This window comes from Lactuca serriola, chromosome 2 (assembly GCF_051521515.1).
Source record: "Lactuca serriola cultivar US96UC23 chromosome 2, Lser_US96UC23_V15, whole genome shotgun sequence".
NCBI classification, from domain to species: Eukaryota; Viridiplantae; Streptophyta; class Magnoliopsida; order Asterales; family Asteraceae; genus Lactuca; species Lactuca serriola.
In genome coordinates, this window is record NC_136409.1 from 191,185,610 (window position 1) to 191,204,185 (window position 18,576).

General features: G+C 32.8%; 1 protein-coding gene across 1 annotated transcript; it reads left to right on the top strand.

Annotated features, from left to right (window-relative positions):
- The first annotated feature begins 682 nt into the window (after positions 1–682).
- On the top strand, positions 683–4,534 carry EMB1211 (MORN (Membrane Occupation and Recognition Nexus) repeat-containing protein). The gene is made up of 11 exons (XM_079025971.1): positions 683–1,372; positions 1,576–1,647; positions 1,744–1,833; positions 1,912–2,085; positions 2,178–2,268; positions 2,396–2,458; positions 2,562–2,628; positions 2,715–2,818; positions 2,907–3,033; positions 3,118–3,848; positions 3,952–4,534. Exons 1-11 carry the CDS (start codon positions 792–794, stop codon positions 4,327–4,329), a joined length of 2,478 nt encoding a protein of 825 aa, XP_078882097.1. The 5' UTR covers positions 683–791; the 3' UTR covers positions 4,330–4,534.
- Positions 4,535–18,576: the final 14,042 nt, after the last annotated feature.

The following is an 18,576-nucleotide window of genomic DNA, read 5'->3' on the forward strand; positions in this document are numbered from 1 at the left end:
AATATCCTAATATGAAGGGTTAAACTATTTCGTATTCCTACAAGGGAGAGATTATCTTCTAGAGGCATTATGGTTCCCTCAATTATGTGCCTGATTTGTGATTGTGCAGTGGAGACTATTGATAATATTTTTACATGTTGTTCCGAGTTGATAGATGTTTGGGACATGATCGCTATTTAGTCGGGCTTATCTCTTCCGGATTAGCTTTCAGTGCATTCTTTAATCAATTGGTCGGATGATGTTACTTTACGGAGAGGTCAACAGAAGGTGTTTGATGCGATCATTATCACTTCTTTTTGGTGCATATGGAATTTTCGCAGTATGTCTATTTTTGGAATAGTTCTCCTAAAGAAATCTTTAGTTTTTGATGAACTGGTTGAGAGATTGTTCTTTTGAGTTTATAATAGATGTAGTAAAATTAAGTTTTGTTGGACGGCTTCATAATCTCTCTTTAGCTACTATTGTACTGCAATTATTTCTCTCTCTAGCTCCTTACTAGTTTTTAATATATATTTCAACTGAACTACCAACGCTTAACTTGTCCATTACAAACTAATTTTGTCAAAAGAAACCTAGATCTTGGAATTGTTACAATTTCATTCCTTTCTCTTTAAATTATCACATAACACCCCCACGTTTTCCTAACTAATTTCAAATCGGTTCATTCACTTCGTGGTTATCGTTTTATCTCCCACTATTTAACCGAAAAAGTTGCAGGATTTTGCACACTCCCCTTGCCGCTACTCTGCACACCTTATCTTTTTCTTCTTACACCAATCCAGCTAACAACAATGGCAGAGAAGAAACCAACTTCACCCAGTCCCGCCGACGAAGATTCATCATCCGATACCGAAGAGATATACCCCGAGAAATCAGTCGCAGTCGAAATCCCCAAACAGGTCAACTCTGCTCGACTCAGAATACCTGATAACGATGACGAAGACGACTCCCCTGAAGCAAACTTTAGAAAGTTCAGTCAAGTCCTCGAGTCTGAGGAGTACAAGAAACTGGAAGAGGCAGATGAAGTGAACATCGTCGATAACCTCGAAGAGTTGTACAATTTCCCCCGTGACCCGGAGAACTGGAAAGAAGAGGATTTGCAAGAGTATTGGGCGGATGGTCCGCCTCTTATAATGAAACCTGGGTGGGACCCGAATTTCGTTGATAAAGAGGAGGTTGATTATATTAACGAGGAGATTAGGGAAGGTAGAGATCCGCCAATTGCCCCCTTTTATGTTCCTTATCGGAAATGTTACCCGGTTATACCCGACAATCATTATGATATCCGCAATGCGAAATCGGTTATCGAAGAACTTGATAGGATTGAAGAGTTTTTGGAATGGCATAGCTTCGTTTTTGCCGATGGGAGCACGTAAGTTGCTTTATTTATGTTAATACATTCCGTAATGATTACCTCCATTGTTCTATCGTCTTCTCGTTCACCCATTTCTAGGGTTTTGACTGTTTTTGATCGAGAAATTGATGCAAAAGAAGTTAAGTTTCGATTAATTAGAAAGTAAAACAGTTAATAAGAACCCTAACTTACCATTGACGAGCTACGTCTGTTATCTCAAGGTATGAAGGCACTATCTGGGATGATTTGGCCCATGGCAAAGGTGTTTACGAAGCTGAGCAAGGACTGGTCAGGTTCGCTTATGTCACACATGTTCTTCTTGAAGTTTCTTAACACAATTCCTTTAACCAATTCTTGAAGTCATCACATATCTTGCTGAATCATCACAGATATGAAGGTGAATGGTTGCAAAACAGTCCAGAGGGACATGGTGTTCTTGAAGTTGACATACCTGCTGATGAACCCATCCCAGGTTCAGCGTATGTTTACAATCCCATCTATATTCTTTACATCTCACAATTAAAGTACAAACTCTGATCTTGTGTTCCTATTTTCAGTCTTGAAGCTAAAATGCGTGCTGAAGGACGTATATTTAAAAGAGACTTCATGTCTCCAGAAGACAAGGAATGGCTGGAGCAAGATATTGAAGATTCTTTAAGGTTCTCTAAGGGTCGATATGAAATCCCATTTTATGAAAATGAAGAATGGGTCAGACAATTTGGACAGAAACCGTAAGTTTTACTCTTTTTCACATAAAAAAATTGTATATTTATGTTTATAAATTTATATTTATAAAAAAAAATATTACTTTTTTTAATGATAGGGAGAAGGGTCGATACCGTTATGCTGGTCAATGGAAGCATGGCAGAATGCATGGGTGTGGTGTTTTTGAACTCAATGAACGCACCACTTATGTAAGTTATTTACCAAATCACTCAAATCTTTTAAAATCTGCAGTTTTCCCTCTAGTAAAACAGTAAAATCTATCAGTTAATGTTTCTGTATTGAAGAATTGTTAACTTTTTACTGCTCTTGATGCAGGGGAGGTTTTACTTTGGAGAGTTTTTGGATGAAGATCATGGTTGTGATGTTGATATTTCAGCGGTAATTTCAAAAACTTCCTGTTAATCACATTCTCTTGAATCTTATTTATATAATTTGATTTTTTTTTTAATGTATTCAATCATCTAATATGAAGTTATTTCAGTTGCATTCAGGTATAGCAGAAGTAGCTGCAGCAAAAGCTAGAATGTTTGTTAACAAGCCTGATGGAAGTATGCCATTCAACTCTTTTTCTTTTCTATTTAATTTTCATACGTATATTATTAATTACTTTTGTTAATTTTTTTTTCCATTACAGTGGTCAGAGAACAACGAGGTCCATATAGTGATCCTCAACATCCCTATTTATATGAAGGAGATGATGTTTGGATGGCACCAGGCTTCATTAATCAGTTTTATGAAGTAAATTCCACTTTTTACATTTTTTTTATAAAGTTACTACCTTTTTTTTTATAAAATATTAATCTTTTTCTTTTTTTTTTTAAAAAAGGTCCCGGATTACTGGAAAGTTTACATGGAAGATGTAGATGAAGAACGCCAAATGTGGATAAACTCGTTCTATAAGGCCCCACTAAGGTTACCAATGCCAGCTGAGCTGGAATATTGGTGGGAAAAAGGTTAGTATTTTCATAAAGTTGTTGTTTGATAATTATTTATTTTATGAAATTATCATTTGATTTACAATTTTACATTATGAACAGATGAGTCTCCTGAGTTTATTCTACTTAACAAGGATCCGATACCTGATCCTGAAGATCCATCAAAAATGGTGTACACTGAAGATCCAGTTATCCTACACACGCCAACAGGGCGTATAATCAACTATGTAGATGATGAAGAACATGGGATTAGATTGTATTGGGAACCAGAAGAGGAAGATGTTGACCCGAGTAAGGTTGACTTTTTGCCTCTTGGAGATGAAGAGCTGTTTGAACGTGATGAGAGGAGTTTTCTAGAACGTACGCTGACATCATTACAAGATAAATGCAAAGTCATGGTTGAAGATTTGGAGAAACGGATTGATGAGAAGAAGAAAGAGAGTGAATTCAAGCTGAAGATAATAGAAACAGATATTGAAATAGCCGAAGCTGAATCTGAACTGAAGGAGATTCTTAAAGAAATGGATAATGAGTTGAAGAGGTTGGAGAAAGAAGAAGAAAAGAAAATGGAAATTGAGTTGGAAGATGAAGAAGATGAAGTGGTTGAAAAAGCTGAAAAGGTTGAACAAGTTGAACAAGTTTCCAAGGTTGAGGCTGATGATGACGTGGACGATGAAGATGATGATGACGATGAAGATGAAAGTACACCTTTTGGGAATGTTGTTAAAAATCAAGATTCAATAAAAAGTGATCAAAATGGCAAAAAAAGTGGAAGATCTTCACCTTTTGCTGCAATCTCTCTGCCTTTTGCTTCTTGTGGTGTTGCATCTCTTGTAAGTTTCTTAACTTTTTATTTTATTTTGTTAAATATATCATTTTATTTTATTCCAATTAGGTCACTAAAATAACATTTTTTATGCATGCATCAAATGCTAGATTCCACCTCGTGTACAACAATTATTTGCAACATGGAAGGAGTCAAAGATGCAAACAAGAACTTCTTTCCCTTCTTCATCGTTCAGTTTTTCTCAGGTTTTGACTGGTCAACGCACCAGAAAAAGTTCAGTTGGATATGAACGAACATTTGACCAAGGTTTGACTTTGAGGGCATGTCACAAGGTCAACAACAACAAGTACAAGTGCATCACAACCACAAGGTCAAATATTGGCAACAGTTTTAATAAAAAAAGTTGTGGACATGTTGAAAGAAACATAATAAAGATTGGTGAGGGAAAAGCACAGAAGAGATTGAGTTGGCCATGTATACATCCGAATGAAGAGCTAAGTATTTTGTCCTTGCATATTCCTGTTTAAAGGTTGTTTTACAGATTTACCCTTGGTGCCTTATTTGACACTCATTTTGTTATTTTGTAAGCTTAATTTTATGCCTTAATTATTGGCAGACAGGTGTGGCATTTTTGACATTTTACCTAAGCCAGTTGTATGAGTTTGTTCAAACTTCAAACCCCTTTGGAGAAATTGAAATGTAATAGAGATGAGTTTGTGTGTTGAGGATTTACTTTTAGTTCGACACGTTCTTAAGATCCATAGGAATAAAGTTTTATAGTTAGTTACTTATGAAAGATTTTAACCATTTAAACAAACATAGATATGTTTCTCTACTCCGCCACATATGGACACGAAGCTGACTCCTCTTCTGTTATATCTTTGAAGAGACCATAGAATTTAAGATTTAAGTTTTGATGTAAAAAAAAAAAAATCATGTAACAAGATCCAAAATCGATTTTGCAACTGGTTTGATTTTGGTTGGATCCATTCTGGATATGTTTTGTTTTGCATCTTCTCTAAGATATGATTTTTCTTCGATCTTCCTTCTCAATATGTGTTCTTAGTGGTATTGGATAAGGGTTGATTTAGACGAGGAAATGAGATTTTCCGGCAAGTAAAAGGCCTACGTCTTAACATGGAAGAATTGGGGTGGGGGATGGCGGGGCTCTTATTATTTTAGCTATAATGTAACAATTAGAAAAAGATTAAAAAACATTAAAGGTAAAATAGTTTTTTTTTTTTTTTAAACATGACCCTTCATCAAATTTGAGACAAAATCAAACTACGGAGACACTGTGAGTTAAAAAAAAATTATGGATTAAATGTTTAAATGGATAATAGCTTCAGGGGTAACAAATTTTTAATTTTGATATATTTAGTCATTGAATTTTTTTTATTATTATTTTTGTTTGATTTACCTTGAATTATTTGAAATTATTCATATTTTACCCTTTTGACTGGTTATAATGGTAAAATATGAATAATTTCAAATAATTTATGGGTAAATCAAGCACGAAAAAAAATTTAATGACTATATACGAATAAAGTTGAAAACTTGTTACCCATTCAAACCATTATCTTGTAAATGGTTCTAAATATTATTAAGAATGAGCACAAACTGAATATGAAAGTCATAAAAGTGAGAATGTTGTAATAATCGTGTGATATACCTTTATTATGTAAGTTATTAGAAACGACACTTAAAAATACAATAGAAGCGACTTTAATCACATATACATTGAAGAAACAAAGATTGTTATGATTTTAGAAATAACTTAGGACGTAGGCAACAATTTTCACTCCAAAAGGGTGAAGACGGTCGTTGTATATCATACGAGGTCGAGAGAACATATGATAAATAAGTGTCAAGATAATGTAGTGTTAAACTTGAATGATGTTTTTCTCTTTACAAAGACACGAACTTTGTTTAGAGAGTGTGGGTGCATAAGATCAAGGTCGTGTAGTAGTACATGAATAGTTTAGGTGCTAATTGCATTTATATTGTTTGTGCATTTTGCCTAGTTTTCATTGTTTTTACTTTCAACTTGTTTTGTCGATATTTTTCTTTCTAGTTATTACTTGTGTCTACCTTTTCTATTTGTATCTTGGTTCTATATGTACATTCTCATCATGCTTCTTTTGAATTTTTATCTATTGTTCGATTTATTGCTCGTATATGTGTCCTTTTGCCTTTCTGAAACTCTACTGATTGTTTCTTCTTTGTGGGTTGTCGTTTCAATTATATGTGAAACTCTACTGATTATTTCGACTAAAATCAAAATTATTAATCAAAGTAATTGATGCCAATAAGCAAAATAAACTAAGAGATTAATAAAAAAAAGAATATTGACTTGAAGAGGTAACAAACTTCCAATTAGTTCATATTTAGTCACTGAACTTTTTCTCGTGCTTGATTTACCCATAAATTATTTGAAATGTTCACACTTTACCCTTATACTAGTCATAAGGGTAAAATATGAACAATTTCAAATAATTCAGGGGTAAATAAAACATGAAAAAAAATTTAGTGACAGTGTGAACAAACTTAAAAGTTCGTTACCCTCTCAAGTCATTATATCATATTTAAACTACCCCAAACTTCCATGTAAAGTAATGCAATTATACTATATAGGGAAAATAATTTAAAAGAGTAATATAGTTCTTGATTTGTAAATGTTTAGTCCTTAATGTTTTTTTTTTTTTTTTTTTTTTTTTTTTTTTTTTTTTTTGGTAAAATAAGCCTTTGAACTTTTTGTTTTTGTACACACCATTTCCTAATGACCGATTACTCCAGGTTAAGTTCTTAGTTTGTACACATTTAGTCCTTTTTTTGCAAAATAAGTCTTTATTGTTTTTTTATACATTCAGTCATTATGATAAGTTTTTTCAGGTTTTGCTCACATGACATCCTTTTTGGGACAATCATTAATGAAGTGTACTCATATATGGATCGAATGTGAAGTGGAATCATGTGTTTTACGATTCGAGGTGGTTGAGACATACAGGGTGGTTAAGACATGAAACCACCTCTTTAATAGTTTCAAGCTCATCTTTAAATTTCGGGGTCAAATTGAAAAGAACAAAAAACCTATTTGTTGAAAAATAGTCAAACTGAAGCTTAAGACATCTTCTTCTTAGAGAAAATTAGGGCACCAACATTATTTGCCTGATACATGAATTAAGTTATTGATATAAGTGAGAGATAAACTACGTCTGAAAACACCTTATTAATGATTGTCCCACGTAGGATGTCATATGAGCAAAACCTAAAAAAACCCGATCATAAGGATTGAATGTGTATAAAAATAATAATGACTTATTTTGCAAAAAAAAACATTAATGACTAAATGTATACAAAATAAGAACTTAACATGGAGTAGCCGGTTATAACCTGGAATAGCCGGTCATAAGGATTGAATCTGTACAAGACAATAAGTTAAATGAATTATTTTAAAAGAAAAAAACATTAAGGACTAAATGTGTATAAAATGAAAAATATGTTACCCTATTAAGTCATTTTCCCTACTATATATTATTTAGAAACTCTTTACGAAGAGGAGAATTTTCTTCTTTTAGAGTTTTGTCACAAAAGTTTTACATTTTAGTATATTAAGTCCCTACAACAATAGTTTTATATTTTGATAGATTTAGTCCCTACAAAACCTTTTGATATATTTAGTCCATGTAACAAAAGTTTTGTATTTTGGAAAATTTAATCCCTGTAGTTTTTTAATTTATTGAAAAGGTCTATGTTTTTTTTTTAATTTTATTTTATTATAAAAACAGTCCATATGTCTAAAATTTTTGTTATTTTGGGAGGTTTGAATCTTATGTAGAAAATTAATTACAAAAATTGTCTCCATGGTTTATAGAAAATATCATTGTGTGTGTGTGTGTTTTTAATATATATATATATATATATATATATATATATATATATATATATATATATATATATATATATATATATATATATATAGAAACAATCCATGGCTTTTGCCATATGACTTTTGTGTATTTGCATCCGAATAAATGAACAAACATGAACAGATAAACGAATGATTTTTCTTGTTCATGTTCGTTCGTTTAAGTTCGTGGACATGCTAAACGAACAAAAATGAACAAAGATAAACAAACATAACTGAACATATAATATAGTAATGTAATCAAACATAATTAAACATGTATGAACATAAAAGAAACTTATATGAACGAACATAAACGAACAATATACACAAACATTCATGAACATAATTGAACGAACAAGACCATTTTTCATGTTCGTTCGTTTATTAAATAAACAAACGTAAACGATCTTCTCACCGAGCAGTTCACGAACAACCTGTTGAACGTTCACTTCATTAACAACCCTATATGTAAGTAAAGGATTATAACTATAAGTATTAAAGACAAGGCAAATTGAGTAATCTAACCCTTATGAATGACCTTTTTGACAAAAATGATTAAATTATTTTGGTAAAGTAACCATATTCTCCGGAACACATAGTTCCGAAGAGGTCTCCAGAATTCCGGAGTACGATTTGACCATGGTTCTGGAATATATTTACTTGTTATTTATTTATTTATTTTTACGTGTAACATGTGGTTTTTCTTTTAGTATAAGTTTTGGTTTACAAAATGTAGGGTTGTTACTTGTTATTTATTTTTTTACTTATTTATTTGTTTTTACGTGTAATATCTGGTTTTTCTTTTAGTATAGGTTTTGGTTTACATAATGTAAGGATGAGCATGAGTCGGTTTTAACCTAAAACCGAACCCAAAACCGATGGTATCAGTTTTCAAATATTTAAAACCGAACCCTAAACCCAAACCGATGGGTTCGGTTTCCCGGTTTTTCGGTTTTTCAAACTTGGTTTCGATTTTAAACCCAGAACCCGTTGGAAATTTCACTTGGTTGCATTTTGTAGTTTGTATTGCTTTATATAAGAGGTGAATAGGAAGCATGTTTCATTCTTCTGTCGATGTGGGATAGTTTCAATTTAAGAAATAGAAGAAACAAAGGGAAATGATAATGGTAATCAAAATAAAAGGTCCACACGTCGAGAGTAAGACTCAAACCTTGGTCTTTTGCCTTACACGTCCGCCGCCTTAACCAACACAACAACTATCTGTTTGTGTTTAGAAGTCAAGTAAATATATATATATATATATATATATATATATATATATATATATATATATATATATATATATATATACGTAATAAATCGCAGAATACATATATTTTGTAATGTTCAGTTCGGTTCGGTTTCTCTCGGTTTTGCACATTCCTAAAACCCAAACCGAACCGATTTTTTCGGTTTCTAAATAATACAAACCCAAACCGTCGGTTTAAGCTTCGGTTTCGGTTTTTCGGTTTCGGTTTCGTCGGTTTTTCGGTTTCCAGGTTTGATTTTGCTCACCCCTAACATAATGTATAAGTTTTACTTTTATAAAATGTATAACTTCTGGTTTTATAAAATATAAAATGCAATTAAAATCAACAAACAACTAATAAATACATAAACTCAATAAAGGGATGTATTTGTAGGTCATATTACAAATACGATGTTCAAATTATCTTTGTACTTGTATCCCTAAAAAATTTCTTCTAGTCGTTTTCGATAACCCATAGCCTATGGACCGATTTTACTCTCTATATAAATCGATTTTCCGGTGATCAACGCCTCCAGGAACCAACACAAAAACACCCCAAAATCCCATCCGTTGTCAATATGTTGTGGTATGTCTGGGGCCTTTTCTAAGGTCATATTGAAGCTCTCAAGTGGGATTGAATAAGTTGGTTCGGTACCCCGGTAATTGACTCTCACTAGCAGTCTGTGGATGCGGGCTCTCATACCTATAAACCAACCCAAATTTTCCGAACAATATCCGTCCTTCCAGTGACTATCGTATATAGTCATTTTGCATGTCTTAAATCCAAAGCACCCAAAAACCAATGAGCTTGTGGTATATTGATTGGGATGTAAGGCTAAAAAAAGGTTAGAAATAACTAATTATTATATAAAAAACTCATGTGATGTAATCCAAACAAAATTATACCGTATCACACTCTGCCCAAGCTGGGTAAAAGAATACATCATCCATGTCACTCCAGTCAAATGTATCAGTGTTGAAAGCTGACGACACAACCGTCCACCGAACATCATCCGGTCTACGCTCTAGTAGCAATGAGATCCACATCATGATGTGCTCCCAGTTAATTTTTTTGCAGTAAAGTAAGTATTATTTTTAGAAGCGTAGTATGTAATGAGCACATAATTATATTCCTTACATCATATGACAACCATCCTCCATGACTATTCGTATATAATCGTGTCCAAAACTCAATCGTAGAAAAACCGGTCAAATAATTGTGACCAAACAACAAAGAACCATCCCATTCTTTATATTCGTGTTGCAAAAATTGGTCTAGACGGCCGATTAATCGGCGCCTAGGCGTTAGGCGGACACCAACCGCCTACGAATAGGGGTTAGAGGGTTGGCTAGTCAGCCATGGTGAATATCGGTCAAAATCGATCATATTCGGTCTAAATCAGACCAACTCGGACTTTTAATCGGACCAAATCGGTCTAGCTAATTCCAAGGGTCCCGCCAGCTCAAAGGAGCGGGCTTGCCAAAAACATTGTTGAGCTTGGTTTTACAAGAGATACAAGCTCCTTTTATAGAGTAAGTTTGCCTTTAAAGAATGCTCCCACCAGCAATGCGGGATGAACTTTTATTTATTTAAGATATCTTCTTTGCATCTCTTTCTTCCCCACTTTGCATCTCGTTCTTCCCCAGCTTTATCTCTCGATCTATAACTTGTTGTCTTTGATTGTTTATTGTATTTTCAATTAATTTTCACGACTTCATTGATTTTCACAACTTCATTAATTTTGCGTTTCATTTAATTTTCATAGCTTCAGTTAATCCCAATAACTCCCGAATTTTCACAGCTTCTTTGCATCTCTTTTTTCCCCACTATGTGTGTATGTAGGCAATCGGAAATCGAAAACACCTCCATAACAACCACCTTTGTCTTTGTCTTCAACTCTCTGTTGTCTTCGTCTTCAATTCTCATTCTTGCAACAATCCACCGAGAACACCTCCATAGAAACCGCCTCTGCTTCTTTCGTGTTATTTCCACCATCAACCACCGATATCAATACTCACCGAGAAATACATTTCTTCCAAGTATGAAATTCGGGATTGATTTTTTAGGAGGAATAAATAAGAACCTCATAAGATGGAAAACCGATACTGATCATTCAATAGGTGAATACACAAATGGGTTCGATTCCAAAGGGTGCCCACAAATTCCTAAATGATTTTGAATCTGAACGGTGATTGTGACATTCAGCGGCTTATTTGGATCAAAAGAAGGCAAGTATTAGATCTTTATTTGAGTGCACAAATGGATAAATGTGATCTACTGATCGATATGGATTATGTAGTCCATATGGTGTTTGTGACATTCGTGAAAATAAAGCGAGCATGCCAAGTGTTTGAGTAAATGCTTAAGAGAAGAAATGTCCAAACTGAAAAGAAAAATAAATTATGTATTACATACTTATTATCTGTTAACTTTTTTACCTTTATTCTTAGTATTAATATTATATTTATTAATTTTTAATAATTTTTTTTATTAATTAATGGTCCTCGATCAATCCCCGCCTAACCGATTAATCGCTTAACCCCAGTCTACCGTCGAACGATTTCTGCAACCTTGCTTTATATACACTGTGTACGATAGGCTCTAAAAGATTTTCCAACGGTGTTGGTTATTTCCGTGTAACACCTTTCCTCTTCATTTATATCCATGTCGACTTCTACCATATGGATATAACTTTTTGGCGCTTAGAACGCCTAAGAGATGCTGGCGACGGTGTTTTGTATTCATCCCACATAATCTCTTTTCCATCTGACGGTTGAATACACTGAGACGGCTGCTCAGGACTGTCATTCAGTGGTTGTTCGAGGATGCCTAACACATAATCATGCCCCCATAAGTCGTCGTCATTGTAGTATTATTGTATGGTTCAAAAATGTATACCTGTAAATAATACAAAAACATAACGACCATAAATGATGAAATAATTAAAAAATATACCTCCATCCCCTTTGAGGTACCAACATCGTCTCTAGGAGTCTTATTGATAATTTTAGAACCAACAAATATTACTAAAATCTCAAGGTAAGAAGCTAGGAGGGTAGATATAAACATTCTTACCTTTATGTGATACTGTGCTTACCATAAAGAATCTCCGAACAACAAATGAACATCGAACAAATAAGTATAAACTAGGCGAAAGCCCGCGCGTTGCGCAGAAACATCTATATAGCTAAAATCTTTACAAATATATGTTTTTTTTTAAATATAACAATAATGTTGTTGTTAATTTTGATATATTAATTCGTATACTAAGTTGATATAATATATTGATTATTTTGAATTATATGATAATATATATATCTATTAAAACTGTATAATCTCAATCTTTTGAATGATCTCTACCCATCTGTTACTCAAGAATAAAATTAGATATAATATATGGTTTAATGTTATTTATAGTTGTTGTTATTGTTAATTAATTTTTTAAAATTTGTTTGCTTAACGCTTTAATTTCTATCATTATAATTATTTAAAATATCAAACATTGTTTTTTGATTTTAGAGTTAACAATATAATCATTTATATAGAGTTATTTTTAACGATTTTTATTGTAAGTTATTTTAAGCTACTTATTTGAAAACTTTTAACGACTATAAAAATATCTTTAGGAATATTTTAGTTAAATTCATATTACAATTTAGTTTTTGCATTTAGCACTATAATCTATCACTTTTAACTATTCCCAAAATATTCTTTGGGTTTTTCCAGTGGAATTAAAATTTATATTTAAGTTGACACTGTAATGTTATATTTAAATTAACAATTTAAGTAATTTGTCCAAACTGTTCAAAAGTTATAGCTTTAAACTGATAATGGTTTACATACAACAACATATTAAATCTAATAAATTAAGTATAATATGTTAAAAGTTAAAAACATAAATTTATAAGTAGAAGTAAAAAAATTATTTTAATATTGAATTTTAGTTTATTTATGATTACACTTTAAGTTTGATACTTAGTTAACCTTATTAACCAACTTAGACTACAATCTATTACTTTTAACTATTTACAAAATATTATTTAGGCTGTTTAAGTTGAACTAAAATTTATATTTAAGTTGATCTGATAAGGTTATATTTAAATTAACAATTTAAGCATTTTATACAAATTGTTCAAAAGTTGTAGCTTTAAAATGATAATGGTTTACATACAACAACATATTAGACCTAATAAATTAAGTATAATATGTGAAAAGTTAAAAACATAACTTTATAAGTAGAAGAAAATATATTCTTTTAATATTGAAATTTAGTTTATATATGATTACACTTTAACTTTTATATTTATTTAACCTTATTAACCAACTTATAATTATTATTAGAAAGAAATTGAAAAGTTATGGAAGTTTCAAATGAATGTGGTGAAAGGAAAAATGAATGGGAGTTTCAAATGAATGTGGTGAAAGGAAAAATGCTTCATTTATAAGTATATAATGATATGCATACTAAGTAGTAAGTAATAAAGTATAAAATAACAAGCCTGCATGTTCTAATGTGCAGAAAATATAATGAAAATAATAAAATAGAAAAGAAAAAACATCATAAATGGTCCTTGTGGTTTCCTAAAATCTGAAGTTTAGTCCCAGTGGCTTATAAACATCATAGATGGTCCCTGCGTTTTTAAAACTTTTGACGATTGGTCTTTACTGCTAACTTCGTTATGTTTTTTCCGTTAACTGAAGGACATTTTCGTCATTTCACTACCACATGGGACCATTTATGATGTTTTTCTTTATTTAAAAAAATTAAAAATAAAAAATAATTGTTTAATATAAAATGGTATCTCTCTCTCTCTCTCTCTCTCTCTCTCTCTATTTGGGTTTATCTCTGATAAACACCCAAGAACATCCCGCCTAAAAAGCATCCATGAAAAAAAAAACCATACACAATGAAAGACCCTCACTTTCGTATTTATGAAAGACCCAAGCTTTCATACTTGACAATATAGTTACTCCAAAACATGCTACTTGCATATTCATAAAAATAATATTTTACATTGATAAAGAGGTTACAAACTACTGGATACAAACCGACTATTTTAAAGTGTTATATATTACATAACTTCCCAGGATTCTATAGTTTTATACATATGGGAGTGCAAAATACAATAGTTTCAAACTATTCATAAGCTTCTATCGATACAATAGTTTCAAACTATTCATAAGCTTCTATCGATACAATAGTTTCAAACTATTCAAAAATCTTCTACCAGTATATAACTATACTGGATGCTTATCTCCTGCAATTTGTTAAACATTGAGAGGGTAAGCGGTGACGCTTAGTGAGTTCAATAATAGATACAATATAACGTTATGTCATATATATATATATATATATATATATATATATATATATATATATATATATATATATATATATATATATATATATATATATATATATATTTCAATATGGCAGAGGCAAAGAGGAACAAGGAACAACAAGGGCATATGTGAATCATGTGACAAACTTTCCATATCAATCATTGATTTGATTCAAAGATATACAATCAATGAGACATAACAAGTTCCATACTTGATATACATCAATAAAGCTTTGGCCCAAATAGCACAAAAGACATACAACTTCAGATTTAACATTTTGGTAGATTTCAGGCTTATACCCCTGTCTAACCTTCTGTCAATACCATAGAATAGAAATCATTCTCTTACGGAGACATGTTCTACATGGCCAGAGGCTACATACCAGTACCAACGTGAATCTAAGTCCTTTCATTGATCACATGGTCAAAGGTATTGCTTTGCTATTAAAAATAGCGAATAAAAATAACACGTGAAAATAACCCGGAATAATAACACTGAAAAACACGTAGCACATATAACACATAACATACAATTATTTCTATATATTAAAATCACCGTGAAATAACCGGGGGATAAAATATTAATTTGGGCAGCACTTCGGCTCTAAATATCACTTTCTTCGTTGAAAACCGGGAGTTTTCTTGATAACCGGGCTCTGCGAAGGTAGAGCTTCAAAACCAAAAAGATAATTTTTTTGGGCTTCCGGGAGTCTCGGGGCGTGTTTCGGGCTCTGGAATTAGTACCGGGGCTTTGGGGGAAGTCGGAATGTAAGAAAATATGGAACAAGGGTGAAAAATGCCAAATTTCAAACATCTAACCGGGAGGTCTTGCACCCCTTATATAGGTGCGAGCCTCGGATCCGAAGCGAGGGGGGGAGGACAGTTGTCTGCGAGGCTCAGAACAGGTGGCAACAGGGCGAGGCTCGGTTCGGACAGGTGTGCGCTTCGGATTGGGCCAACACCTCGGTCGAATCAGGAACCAACACGCGGGTCGGATCACGAGGGAAGCATGCGAGATCACGTGACGACTTCGGACTCTTGTGCGACACGCGTCGCTTTTCCGACGCTCCACGCAGCAGCTTCGTACATGTGGCCAGCTCAGAGGGAGGGTGACGTGGCTGGCACTATTCATGTGAATTTTCTTGAAAATTGTGCCCAATCTTGTAAAATCCATAACTTTCGCATACGGGCTCCATTTTTGACGTTCTTTATATGAACGCGTAGGTAAAACCATGCTCTACAACTTTTGTTTAGACTTCGTTGGCTAATTTTGACTTTATTTTAAAATTATTATTTTTAACAGACTGGGACACGAAAATCCGTTAAAAATTCATAACTTCTTCATCCGACATCTGTTTTCGTCAGACTTTTTACCGTTGTACTACTAATGAAGAGACCTTCAGTTATCGTTTAGGTTGTGTCGGCTAAAAAGCACTCAATCTAAAATTCGAGTTTTTAGTTGTCTACTGCTAAGCTGAAACTTCGAAAAATCATAACTTCCTCATACGAAGTCAGATTTTGACGTTCTTTTTATCGAACTTCTTGGTTTAACGAATACTAGGACTTTCATTTAGATTACTAAGGCTAAAAAGTAATTTATCAAAAAATCACTTTTTACGTCATTCGGCACCGTGCCGATTTTGTCGCGGATCTTCATTTAGTCATAACTTCTTTGTTATAACTCGGATTTCGATGAGGTTTTCACCTAAATGTTTCTAACAAGATTATCTACAACTTTCAATAATAAAATTTTACTTATTCCAAATTTTATATTTTCGTTAAATTTCACTATTTGACATTTGATTGGAATCTCATAAGACTTCCAATACTTTCTGAATGATTGTAAGCGTAGTTTTACTTCAATTCTAATAAAAACTATCCGTTAGAACTCAACATTCAAATTCACATAATATTTCATAATATTATTTACTTAAAACACGATTTCAAAACGTGTATGTTACACAAAAAATCTGGGTTTATTCTTGAGTTAGCCCCTAAAAATCATTCTAGCCTCTCCGTCTTCATCTTCATCTAAAAACCATCCTAAGCAAAACATACATATTTCATCTTTTTCTAACAGGTACCATAACAACACCTTTCTTTTGAAAGTCTGATACATACACCTGCTATGCAAATCAAGTTCGATGGCCAGATTAGAAGTGGATACATCTTCCCTGGAGGGGGTTTTATAGTGGAGAATGGAGTAGTTTCCGTTTATGATTCAGATCGAGTTTAGGCATATGTTTCAGATAAGAAATCGATTCAAATCCGCTTTAGATTTAGGTTTCATATAAAAAATCGATTCAGATTAAGACTAGGTTTCAGATTAAGGGGGTAGTTGTGAATGGTTTCTGGGTTCAAAATCAAAGCAGAAGATGATGAGGGCAGTTGAGGGAAAGAACATCCACCCTGCCTTCATTAACACAAAGAAGGTGTGTGAAGCTTGCATCTTCATTCATTATTGTCGAATCAGACACACACCCCTCCTTTCTTTAGAATTAGATGGAAAAAAAATCCATGAGTGCCTTGTCGGAATCGGCTAAGGAAGATGTCGCCCCCATCTACTTCTCGTACTCCACCACTATAACCACTAACGAGCACCACTGCTGCAACAACCAGCGATCATCGCCGCTGTAATCCCTGATGGGGTTTCAAACCTGCAAAAACAACCTAGATCATAAATGGGTGGTGTGTAATGGAGCATATCTAACACGTATGAATGCCTCGTTAGAAACTGTTACTCAAGGTAGAGACAAATGAGAAAAACAAATCAATTTATTGGTTGTAGGGTGGTGGTTTAGATTGGGATGGGTTTTGAAAAAATTAATTTAATATGGGATGAAAATTGAAGAAGACAATGGGGGGGGGAGAGAGAGAGAGAGAGAGAGAGAGAGAGAGAGAGAGAGAGAGAGAGAGAGAGAGAGAGAGAGAGAGCTTTTTTATATTTAATTATATTTGTTTATTTATTTTTAAAATACGAGAAAACATCATAAATGGTCCATGTGGTAATGAAATGACGAGAATGTCTTTCAGTTAACGGACAAAACTTAACTAAAGTTAGCAATAAGGACCAATCATCAAAAGTTTTGAAAACGCATGGACCATCTATAATGTTTTTAAACCATGAAGATTAAACTTCATATTCGAAAAAACCGGACCATTTATAATGTTTTTTCAATAGAAAATAAATGAAAGATAAATACGCATGCACGAAAAGAATGTGGTCACACAGAATAAAAATAAAACTCAAAATATAATTAAGGTCTAGAAATAATTAAAAAAGAAGAGTCTGGAAAAAACATGGATGGGGCTGATGAAGGGGACATACGCAACAGCCGACATGCAGCGCACCACTATCACCCAGAAGACGCCAGACGGTTTCCATTCCCCTTTAGTCTTTTGGTTTTCTCCATAGCCAAGTGTCACTCACTAGTCCCACTCAGCAAATCGTCTTTTGACACGTACATACCAAATTGCCTTTTGATTCGTGTATTTCTGCTGATGTGCTTTGACTTCGTTAGCTTTTTTTCTTAATTAACTTTTTTTTCGATATTAAATAAATAAAAGAATTCTTTGAGATATATAACTATTTAATAATTAGCTTTATGCAAAGTCTATTTGACTATTTGAGTTTAAAAGACTTGTTCCGAAATCCGAATGTCGTACTTGGTGGCATAAGGTGACTTGTCACATAATTATACACGTCCACAAAGTGTAGTATGTTTATTATGTTTACCATTTTCGTCATGTTAATTATATTCCAAGCACTGTTTGTAGATTAAATGTGTTCATTGTTCAAGCATATGTATATCATGAAAATCATGAGTCTAGGTCCTAAGTTGATGTACATTTGTATATGCATGTATTTCATGAAGATAACATGGCAGTATATTGCCTTTTTATCGTCTATTATTTGTTTTAACGTCTAAGCTGTTTTAATTTTTTCCAATCTTAAACCTTAAACGTATCTTTTACTCATACTTATATTTATATATAAGCGTCAATCTTAAACCTATTATTATTTTATGTTTGGAAGTTTGTAATAATTTAAGAAAAGAACTCTTTCAATGCATTATTATGGATATGTTAGGGATGATTTATGACATATTTAGACTGCATTTTAAAGATAAGATAAATGTTTTTATATCAAGTCATGTTTCCCTAATTTTGGGTGTGAGAGGTTGATATCAATGCAAGCCGTTTAAGTGAATTAGGTAGAAAAACCCAATCTAAAACCAAAATGTGAAAGATTTAGTCATGAGTCATGACCTA

Bases quoted from the DNA above. Each gene is read 5' to 3' on its own strand.
- EMB1211 (XM_079025971.1), top strand. From the start codon at position 792: ATGGCAGAGAAGAAACCAACTTCACCCAGTCCCGCCGACGAAGATTCA. The intron at 1,373-1,575 runs GTAAGTTGCTTT...TGTTATCTCAAG, and splicing joins GTTTTTGCCGATGGGAGCAC to GTATGAAGGCACTATCTGGG. The intron at 2,459-2,561 runs GTAATTTCAAAA...AAGTTATTTCAG, and splicing joins GTGATGTTGATATTTCAGCG to TTGCATTCAGGTATAGCAGA.